General features: G+C 38.6%; 1 protein-coding gene across 4 annotated transcripts; it reads left to right on the top strand.

Annotated features, from left to right (window-relative positions):
- The first annotated feature begins 3,379 nt into the window (after window positions 1-3,379).
- On the top strand, window positions 3,380-11,488 carry LOC149118844 (uncharacterized). Of its 4 annotated transcripts, none has more exons than XM_089273686.1 (9): window positions 3,389-3,526; window positions 4,597-4,838; window positions 5,903-6,155; window positions 6,393-6,636; window positions 7,792-7,904; window positions 8,449-8,632; window positions 10,183-10,295; window positions 10,534-10,717; window positions 11,159-11,488. In XM_089273686.1, exons 1-9 carry the CDS (start codon window positions 3,521-3,523, stop codon window positions 11,206-11,208), a joined length of 1,389 nt encoding a protein of 462 aa, XP_089129812.1. In that variant the 5' UTR covers window positions 3,389-3,520; the 3' UTR covers window positions 11,209-11,488. The 4 variants fall into 4 exon arrangements, with proteins under 4 accessions (XP_089129827.1, XP_089129812.1, XP_089129822.1 ...); XM_089273696.1 differs by having other exon boundaries at window positions 6,119-6,155; XM_089273691.1 differs by having other exon boundaries at window positions 3,516-3,618.
- The last annotated feature ends 40 nt before the right edge of the window (window positions 11,489-11,528 follow it).

Consider the following 11,528-nt stretch of genomic DNA (forward strand, 5'->3'; position numbering starts at 1 on the left):
GTCTGGTTACAAGTCTATCCCTATAAATCAAATCGCCCGATACTCACAGGAGCTGTTTATCGCCCGCCTTCTTCAACGGCGGACACGGATGCCAAACTGGAGCTTAACATTGAAACAGCTTATTTAAGAAACCAAGAAATGTATGTGTTTGGAGACTTTAATATAAACTTCTTGGATACATATGTCTACAAACATCATCGATTAGCGAAGGCATTAAAAAGCCTAAATTTAAGCCAACTCGTGCACAAAGTTACACGTCCCGTGAGCTCAACTTGTCTCGACCATGTCTACACAACGCATCCTGGTTTTGTTACTGAAATCTCTGTACCAGATATTGGTCTTTCAGACCACTTGCCAGTTTTTATTAGACGTAAATACTCCAAAAAGCAAAGAGATCAAACCCACAGTACCATAGAATATCGTGACTTCAAAAATCTGAATACAAATGAACTATTACATGATCTACAATGTGCCCCATGGGACATTGCCTTTGTTTTTGATGATTTACACGATGTTTTGATTACAATGGAAACAATGCTAAATGACGTTTTGGACAGGCACATTCCACTAAAATCTAAACGCGTCAAGAAACCGAGCCAGCCTGCTTGGATGACTAAAGAGATCTTGTCGTCTATGAAAACAAGAGACAAGCTGTTGAAAACGGCGCGAATTTCAAATCTGCCTGCAGACTGGGAACGCTATACGCATGCAAAGGGTAAAACTACAAGTCTCATCAAAAAAACAAAGAGAAGTTTCTTCCGCAAGAAAATCGACGAAAACAAAGGAAATCCAAAAGGAGTTTGGCAAGCACTCAAAACATTAAGTGGGACTAGTAAACCTCGAGTTCGCATCGATGAATTAAACACAGGAAACAACATCATTAGTGACGAAGCTTCCATTGCAAATGAGCTTAATCAGTACTTCGTAAACATCCTAGATCAAATTGGCAAGGAAAACGACGCTGGCGTAGAGTTTGATGACACCAAGCTGAAAAATTTTGTCTCTTCGCGATTGAATGATAATGTGGCTTTCAACATCCCTCCAATAACGCCTAAGCAGATCATTGACACCATAGGGAAAATCGCTTGTAACAAGGCCTCTGGGCACGATGGCATAAGTATTCGTGTACTCAAAATTATTGCACCAGCGTTTGCAAGTCCATTATGCAAATTGCTGAACCTTTCGATATCGACAAACAGTTTTCCAGACCGTTGGAAAGTAGCAAAAGTTACACCATTGCACAAGGGTGGCGCACGAAACGATATCAACAATTACCGCCCGATATCAGTTTTACCTGTCTTTTCGAAGATTATCGAAAAACACGTAGCCAGCTGTCTTCTTAAGTTTTTACATGACAACAACATGTTATATGAGTATCAATCAGCCTTCAGGTCAGGTCACTATACAGAAACAGCTCTAATCAGACTTACGGATCACATCCTGAAAAACATGGACAATGACGAAGTGACCGGTCTGGTATTTAAAGATTTTCGTAAAGCTTTTGATGTTATAAATCACGAACTTCTTCTAAAAAAGCTGTCTATTTACGGTGCAAGCCTTCCGTCTGTTGCCTGGTTTCAATCGTACCTGTCTCAGAGAAAGCAATTTATTACATTAGGGAAAACCACATCTGAACAGCTGACTATCAGACAGGGCGTTCCCCAAGGATCAATATTGGGACCGGTGCTCTTCCTCCTGTTTGTCAATGACATGCCTCTAAACGTTCACAAGTCAACTATGGATATCTATGCAGACGATACCACCTTGTCTTTAAGCTCAGACTGGAAAGCTATTCCTGCACTAAACAAATCATTAACAAAGGACTTGACAGAAGTTGAGAAATGGGCTAGTGAAAACAAAATGTTTATAAATACCAAGAAAACCAAAGCGTTGTTGGCTCCGGGAAAGCGTCTGCGCAGACGTGTAACCCATGACGCAGGAAAATTTGAAGCTAGGATGCAAAATGTAGAAATTGAACAAGTTGGTAGCCATAAACTTCTTGGAGTGATAATCGACGAGAACCTAACTTACGAAGCACATGTTGACGAACTATGTAACAAACTTTCAAAACGAATTGGTCTTCTACGCCATATAAGCTGCTACTTGAAAAAGAATCAAAAATTGATCTACTATAACGCAGTAATCAAACCACTCTTCATGTATGCAAGCACAGTATGGACATCGTGTAACAAAGAGGTACTCGAGAGAGTTCTCCGTATGCAAAAACGGGCTGCGCGTATTATTCTTGCAGCACAACGTACTAGTCGAACTGTCACTTTATTTAATAAGCTAAACTGGATCCCCTTTTACAAAGAAGCTTATATAAATCGATGTGCACTGGCCTACAAAAGGATAAACAGAACTTTACCTGAATGCATGAACACATCTTTAAGGAAAAACTCTGACGTCCATTCGAGAAGTACTGGAAATTGTAATTTAAATTTATTATGCCCCTCTCACAGAAACGCCTCTGAGGGAGGACGCACTTTCGCCGTCAGAACTATTAAAGATTGGAACAGTTTACCCCGGTCTTTAAAAACAGAGAAGTCCGTTAAATCGTTTAAGGCTAAATTATGTAATACTATTCTTAACTCTCAGAAAACTAATGGAATTTTTTAACTCTTATTATTCGTAGTATGTTTGAAATTGTAAGTCCAGTTTATTATTTGTAACCATTTTTAATAGTAACTTAATTAAGTATTTTATTGTAAATAATATCGTATGTTAGCATTTTATTGTAAATAATATATTTTTAGCATTCTAATTATTTTAAGCTGAGGGCCCCAAGTTTATCAGTAACTTAAGTTACTGTCACGGGTCACCCTCATTAAATAAAGTCTTTCACTTCACTTCACTTCACTTCACAATTCCCCTTCCCTACCCTTCCCCCAAGAATAGTACTTTACGTTATGTCGATGTTAAAATTCTGATATTTTCTGGCACGTTATTCTTTTTTTTTAAACGTCTTTTAAAAAATATCATGTAATTCGTTAAGATTTGCATATCTTTGACGTGTGACGTTCTTGTATTTTGCTGCAAATCCAAAAATGACAATTGTACATATTCTATTTTTCATTTCAGGAGCAGATGGTCACATAGTAATATAATTTTTTGATCAGCGATCGTAACATTACTAAAATAGCAACCATAGTCTCAAAAAATAGATAATAGCTGCGCAAGTTAAAGTTTGCAAGTTGAGCATTAACTCCGATTGTTTTAATTTACTCACGGTCCAAGAATGTGTATTTTTGGTTTCGTAAAGGGCACTATGTCAGACCGCGAAAAACGAAACTCCCTTTTCTCTTGAATGATGTCATGGTTGATTTTGCTGACAAAAGCTGATTTCTAAGGCTTTGTATTTAAATGTCGTGGCCGAAGTCTATTTCAGTCTCGTCCAAGCGAGCTGGTTTTTCCTTTCCTTCCTTACACTAGCATGCGTCATTTCAAAAATGAAAGATCTGGTATACTGGATGTGGGAACAGGAATATATTTCTAGAGCTAGAAAACGGTTCGCTTCATTATGTTGGTAAGCAAGGAGTAAATTAGTTGTCTAACCTTATCTTGAGTAAACCGGTCAAAAGAAGTTCAACTCAAGCAGTTCTTTGCCCCAATTTCACGGTATGATTTCTTACACAATCTCTTGGTGTTCTTAACCATCCTACTGCATCAGACATGTAGATAATGTTATGAAAGCGGGTTTTTTTGACAATACACCTAGAGCTGCCATCGAGGGGCGATCTCGACTTGATAACCAAGAAAGCCCCGAAAGATGTTTTTTATTTCAATTTCCAGTGCAATATAGGGCTAAATATTTCATTATATTTCATCTAATTCTCAAAACCAAACATGCGCCGGAACTTTGGAATTCGCTTGTAGGCTTTTTGCCACTATTGAAACGTTATATTTTTTTTGCATTTTGGATGGACAAAGGAATTTTAAGGCTTCCGTCATAAAATGCCAAATGTAGTTTGTTGTTCTGGCGTGATGTGACTTATTTTAGAAGTATTTTAGAAGTATTTTAGCAATTAGCTCAACTATAGCGATACGAATGTACAAGGAACCATATACTGCAACGCATGCTGCGTAGTTGGTCGGGAAAAGAGCATAAACTGGCGGAGTATGACTAAATTTTCAAAAACATCTCTGTTCTCCACTGTATTTTGTACTCTGTACTGCTGGGGTATAACATTACATCTTTTTGAAACAAATGAACAAGATGTGTATGAGATCTACAAACATCGAGAAACATTCACAAAGCAGAAAAGATTTCCTTGGTTTTATCCAAACACGAGCAGAAGTTTGGGAGAACGAGAATCGCCGTGGGAACACAAGCGAGCGTTTTTATAGCATTACCCATTTAATTACCATTGTTTTCGCCGTTTCTATGAGCGGGACGTGGAGGCAGTCATTAAATCCTAGGGTCTCAGTACAAAAAAAAAATCACCACAACTTTGTTACGAATTGAAATAAATATTAATGACTTTAATATAACCAACTTTGCAAGCAATAAATTAAATAACACAGTCTTTTTCAGTTAAAATGGTCTGCGGTGAATGTTAGTTTCAAGATTATTTAGCGATTTGCATTTCGTTTCAGATGATTGAAGAGGCGATTAGAAAGTTTGCCCGGGAGAATTTCAGTCATAAATACTTTCCAGTCCTCCTAGGCGAGAGTGATAAAATACAACCCTTGGCACTGGTGGTCAAGAAACACCGTTCAATATTCAAAAGACCCTTTGCAAAATCAGAAATTGTAATCCTTGACGGATTCGACAGATATGTCGAGAACGGTGCACAGAAGGCAGTTTGTGAATCCATATCATCGAAGATGAAGAATAGGTAGGTAGGTAGGTAAAGTCTGCATGCGAGCCAAGTGGCCCACCAGGCAGGAGCTCATTCCGGTTTTTGTAACATGAAACGACTAGGAGTAATTTCTACTCCCCCCTGGATGGCATGCTAGTCCATCGCAGGGTTACCCCCAGCATTAAGTTCGACGGTGGTACGCATATATACACCTGGGTGGAGAGAGGCACTGTGAGTAAAGCGTCTTGCCCAAGAACACAACACAATGTTCCCGGCAAAGACCACTCGATCTGAAGTCGAGCTCACCAACCATGAGGCCACCGCTCCTCCCACATATATAGGGGGGTATTAACAATTTACATAGATGATATTACATGCCCGCTTGTGGATACGAATTTTATCTTCGAGTGCTCAACTCGATATCTCACGAGTGAGATATTAAGTTGAACACGAGAAGATAAAATTCGTATCCACAAGCGGGCATGTAATATTCTGTTTATTATATAAACATACTAATGACAACGTTTTTGACGATTTTCCGAAGATTTCTGACCACTTTTCGAAGATTTCCGGAGATTTTCCAAAATTGTTCCGAAGGCCAGACGTACACTTGCGAACATGTTCCGAACATTTGCGAACATTTCCCGAAGATTGTCGAAGACGACCGAAGAATATCCAAAGATGTTTCGATCATACATCAACAAATTTAAGTGTAGTTAAAGGGACAAAAGAAAAATGTTATCAAAAAGGAATGATATCTTCACAGTGTGAAGGATAAAAATAGTATCTTCACTGCGCGCGATGAAGATATGATTTTTTAGTAAAAGGAAAAATCCTGGTATTTCACTGGTGTTTATATAATCAAAAATGGTAATTTCTGTCCTCACTGGACATTAGTGATATCGTCAATCCTGAACGGGATTCGAACCCATGACCTCTGCGATACCGGTGCAGCGCACCAGGCGAATCGTAGAGCTGAGGAGAACTGGAGTGGTACATTTTAACCCCCCTTCTCCTTTCTCTCGGAAAAAAGAAAGGAATGCGAGATTCGAATCGTATCATTAAAGCTCAAGTGCACATTCTCGTTTTTTCGAGCCCAGGGGCGACGAGTTTGGCATTGCATTGGCCAAATATGTAGGAGGAAATATCCAGTTGGATGATGAGAAGGGAGTCCTGGCACTCGGAAACTTGAGCTATAAATATATCGACGATCCGGATCTTCGTGGGATACTTGCAAATGCAGAGCTGGATGCCAGCAAAATGAAGTCTTTTGCAGAAAGTGATATATTGCTTCTCATTACTTCTATTATTTACAGCGAAAAGTTTGAACTGAAAGGGAAAAGAATGCATCAGGTAAACACCCAATTTTATCTCTGGTTTATCAGGTACTATCTCGACTGGGAAAAGGATATGATGGAATTATTTTCTCTTGAGAAATTTCAATCCGATCATCTGAAGTTGATGCCGTTAAACAATGTCGTCCCATCAAAGCCAACTTTATTTCCAAATTCCAAGGAAAAAAGACTTCCGTCCATCCAAAAACGGTAGAGATTTTAAAAGAAAAGGTGTTTTCATTTATTTTATTTACAGACTGAGGGAGCCATGGACACGCACATTCGTCCAGATGCAGCGGCAAGGAACACAGAAGCGCCCTTTCTCTTCAAGTGCTGCCGTGTTGATTACAATAAAGAAACTAATCGACTGGAAATCTTCAAAGGAGAATATGTCGGGAAAGTTGTAACTCATCACAGAGCAGTGGATGCTCCATTCAGTGAGGAGGACGCCGAGTGTGACGACACTCTGGTAGAAACTACAGATCAGACAGATTTACCAGGTAAATGTAACAGATACGTACGTAAAAACATTATAGTGATATTTACTGAAACGTCCTCCTCCAATCAAGATATGTTTATAGAAAGGTTGGCTCTATCGTTAATATTGCGTAGCACACACACACACACACAAAAAAACTTCTTTAAGTCATAATCTCTAATTATCAATGTCGTTTCTATGAAAAACAAAAAAACAAAAAAAACAACAACAACAACAGAAAAAACCCCACTAGTTCTTTTATCCATCTGGATGGCTGTGACGGATCAGTCGCAGTTATTACTTATAAGTTTTCGGCAATATCTCGGGTACCAGTTCAAATCTCAGCAAATTTTTCAGTTATCAGTTAATTTTATAGATCTTATATCTCGTCCATCAGCTCGAAAACGAGCCTTTTTGCAGCAAATGGTTTTCCTATTGAATCGTGGACAAATGAATAACGTGATAAAAGAAATGGTCTTCCAAACTTCGTTTTGCATTTTTCTTTGTGGATGCTTTCGCTGATGCTTGACAAGGATATTAATGATACTTTCCTTGCGCTTTGCATTTGGCCTCAAAGTTTAATGTGGTTACTGAAGCATGCGTAAACTCACAGCCCCGCAGTGGTAAAAGGGAAGGCTGTCGATAGAACCCCTCCCCTAATTTTCGTTGAAACAAGACATATCTAAATTGTTTTGCATTCGCGTGAGTATAATATAGTTTTGTTGGTATACACATGACGTCATTAAGCTATCTTGAATCCTCATTATTGTATTTCACTGTGTTCTCAGAACGTCAGAAAATTTAATGAAGAATTTATATTATGCAATTTATTTCATTTTTATGGCAACGCAACTTAAGCAAGCGAAATAAACAAGCAAACAAAGAAACAAAAAAAGAACAACACAAAAAACGAAGACTTCTATCAAAAATGACGAGATTTGGCTTGATGTGCATTTCAAAACTCGGTTGCTATGGCAATGCCAATTGACCCAGAACAATAGTTGACACGCCTAAAACTTGTCAAACATTGAACGAACAGCTACTGAAAGTCTCAGCATGACAGGGTAAATCTTCTTTTCAGGGTTCAGAAAAACATAACCTCTAGGAGGGAGGGGGCTGTCCCATTGCTCGTACGAGGGTCGAGATACTGTAAGTTTTCTATTCTTTAATCAACCAGACTGTCTCACAGCCAAAGATATAGAGAAACTGAACAATATAACTAAAGTAGTGCTGTTAATGGAGAAGACCACAGCACAGCGTAAAGCTCGCGTCAGCAAGTATCTACATTGGGTAAGTTTCATGCAACTAATCAGCGCCTTCTCCTGTTAGTGGCCCGAACAGCAGTCAATTTGGGTTTTCTAGAATAGTTCGTTCTGTCTTTTGGTTGGTGTGTCTTTATTTTTCTGACTGCATGTTTGTTTGTGTGTCTGGTTGTCAGTCGCTGCGTGGACGAGTAGTTAGTCTAGTTAGGGTGTTGTCCCTGAAATGCGGAGATTGCGTTAGACTCCAGTTCGGTCCTTCAGTGGGTCAATCGGTCTGTTTGTCAATCGGTATTTTGATCTGTCTGTCTAACTGTCGATCCGCCATGTGTTTGTTTGTCCGTCTTTCGTCTATCTTCTGATCTGTGCTCGACACAGTGCAATCACAATCACCCTTTATTTTCATGCATGGCCGTAACGTAATGATTCTCCCTAACAAAACGAGCTCACTTGGCTATCTCTAATGTGCTTATCGATCTGACTTTCATAGGAATTGTTTCTCAATACTCGTCAATTATAATGGCACTCAATTTCTTTCCATAAAGATTTATAGACGACTAATTTTTTTTCCACAGTTTGAAGAAGCACTGATGACTGACGATAAATTCTTGGCCCTTGACGAGCCAATGACATTGAAAGATTGTGCTTTCCTGGAAAGTGTCTACCTTCCTTGCGAAGAGGGTTCAACTGAGGTGGATCTGACATCTCTCTCAACAGCAGAAATTCAGGATTTTGCAATTGTCTTTGAAGTGCTTGATGGTAAGAACAAATATATAATATCTCTTCCGCTGTTACGCAATTCCTTACATTCTATGCCTCCCTTGTGACCATGCGCGCATCCACTATATTCACTATATTGGGTATATGCTTGTCATAACATTAACAAACTATCTCGACTCGCCACGACAACGGAAAATTCACTAATTATTTATACAAAGGGTTTACTGAGCAGTAGACTGGCTGTGTGAGCCTGGAGAACTTGAGTTAAGACTGCTAACTTTTCAAACAGTTTATTTTTCCAGTTTAACGCTGTCTAGTACATGCAGTTTTGAGATCCGATAGTAACAGACAAATTGGATAACTCTAAGTTCTCACGAGATTCGTAGTTTAAATATAAATTCATTTTCCAATAGCTTGATCATCGGCGTCGTCCTCACGGTTGCTTAATTGAACTCCCTGTTTCTACTTCTTCATCGTCAGACTAGCTTGTGATATTTTAGGAAAAAATTAGCTCCTGTCCCGGTTCCAGGGAACTCTAAAGAGTTACTCATGTTTTTCAAGTGTATCCAACAGAGTTACCTGATTAACAGTGGAGCGAAATGGAGACTTTGGCAGCCTTCCCCGATTAAAGGAAATGTGGCCTAACTCGTAGAACTAATTCAGTTTTTTTTTCTTTTAGATTCTTTGTCAATGAACGACGTACAATTGTATTGTCGTTGTTGATACCCTTAAAGTAACAAGGAGGAAGACTAGACTGATTTTCAATATAAGCATGCATATCTGAACTTGAATTTCCGAAATGTAATGATATTTCAAAAGTACAGTGTAAGGACAAAATTGCTGATTGTTAAAAGAATCCTGAAAGTGCCGATCATGTAGATGTAAAGAAATAAAGATGGTTTCACTTTAATTAAACGGATGAAGATGGCGATTTGTCAGGTCATAGTAACATATGTATAATTGCCATAGAAACTTAGATTAAAAAGCTGCCTTCTGACTTTAATGACAGTTTTTTCTCATTTTCTCAATAAATGGGCTCAGTAAACTTCTGAGGGTAATTCCTTTTTGAAAGTTTTGATAGAGTAAGCTAAGAGCGAAGGCAACTGCTTTGTAGGCTTTACAGGTATTTTCATCCTCCTCAAAAATAGCTACACATTACCTCTGTTCTTGCTCTCGCCTTACTTTGCCGAACTCGTTGCTAATGGGAAGAGAGCATGAAGAATAATCAGATCACATCTTAGATAAGAAACTCCAGGATGGTCTAGAAATAGTCAATCCTGTAAAAAGCAATTGCCCGCGTGGACAACCCGAGCATCTTTACTGGTATTTTCATCCTCCACAAAAATATTTACACGTCGCAACTGGTAACATTTTCGTGTGAGGAAAGGGTGCCGTGTGTAGAAATAACTTGAAACAGATTGCCTTGGGATTTTTATTGAGGCTAGGACCTATATGGAGGATTATTTCTCTTATCGTTCATCCTCTCTTCCAAATGTTCATTGCTTTTTAGGAAAAAAAAAGTAGGGACTGTTTACAGTGATTTATGTTTAATGTTGTTTTTCACAAGTGTTTTTTACCTTATTGACTAGATTCTTTGACAGCCGAAGATATTGTTAAAGTGCACATTATCAAAAAAGAAGTGCTGCTTGCGGAAAGGACTTTAGAACGACGTAAAGCGCGAGTTAAGAAATATCTACAATGGGTAAGTGAAGTTGGAAGATGTTAGAAGGTTTCATGCATTATAACAAAGAAAACACATCGCTAACTACATTCTACAAAGTAATTGTTCACCAATTAAACGGCCCAACACTAGATTATTTTCTTATGAATAGTTTTCCAGAACTACATTAGGAGGCATTTGGTTATTTTTCTGTGTTGTAAGGCAAGCAAATTATTCTTCAAGCCTTTATATGCTAAAAAGAAGACATCTTTTTCAACAGTTTGAACGGGTATTGACCACAGACCAAAAGGAGCTGTTGCTTGATGAGCCATTGACTTCAGAAGACTGCAAGTTTCTAAAAAGCATCGCCCTTCCTTTCTCCAAGAATTCTACCAAGCTTGATCTGTCATCTTTCACGAAGGAAGACATTCAGGGATATGGAATTGTCTTTAAAGTGCTAAGTGGTATGAACTTGATCTCTGTCTAGCCTAGTCTTATCCACCACATATGTTTCTGTTTTTTTGGTTCGATGCCCCCATGCATTTAAAAGGGTTATTTACCTCAGTAAACAAGCGATAATCAGTTAAGAGTTCTATGCATCCAGCCCATTGTGAAGATAAGCCCTTTCTTGTTTCAACAACGGAGCGGGGCGTGGGGAAATTTTGGGCCTTTAGTACCAACGTTTTTCGGCAAAAATTGACATTTGTGCCGCGCTGTCCCATTCGCAACTGGCTTACGACATGTTACAGTTTCTCCACACTTATTCCTTTATTGCCATCCAGGGGTTCTCAAGGAGAAAATGAAAGGTTGGCTTGTTCAAACCACTAGTGGTGGCTTCAAAACTAGATTTGGCCGTGGCATTGTTAGGAGAAAATGACTTGCAGATCACTGTTTTGTCCCAACAGAGTTACCAGATGAGCAATGGAGTGAACTGGAGACGACTTTGGATGAGTAAACTGAACAAGCTGGCTACAGACAGAACCATTCCAAATGTGGTGTTTGAAGGATAACGTTTTCTTAATTAATGCCTTCCTTACTTCTTTGTTACTTAATGAAATTCGATTGCATTAATTGTGACCCATGGGTCGTTAAAAATGTCGTTAGATTATCAAGGTATTAGGAATAATTTCACAAGCAGCAATATATATCAAGCTGCAATTATAGGTCTGTAAAACTCCGAAAAAGTTGTAAAGAAGGGGTGCATTCGCAATTAAATAAAGGTATTCTCTTACTGATTTATATATTGTTATTGATTTAAACATACTTTATTAAGCG

Source organism: Orbicella faveolata, unplaced genomic scaffold (genome assembly GCF_042242905.1).
Source record: "Orbicella faveolata isolate gen_17 unplaced genomic scaffold, um_ofav_v1 contig_1, whole genome shotgun sequence".
Classification (NCBI taxonomy): Eukaryota; Metazoa; Cnidaria; class Anthozoa; order Scleractinia; family Merulinidae; genus Orbicella; species Orbicella faveolata.

Bases quoted from the DNA above. Each gene is read 5' to 3' on its own strand.
- LOC149118844 (XM_089273686.1), top strand. The intron at 6,156-6,392 runs GTAAACACCCAA...TTTTATTTACAG, and splicing joins AAGGGAAAAGAATGCATCAG to ACTGAGGGAGCCATGGACAC. The intron at 10,718-11,158 runs GTATGAACTTGA...TTGTCCCAACAG, and splicing joins TGTCTTTAAAGTGCTAAGTG to AGTTACCAGATGAGCAATGG.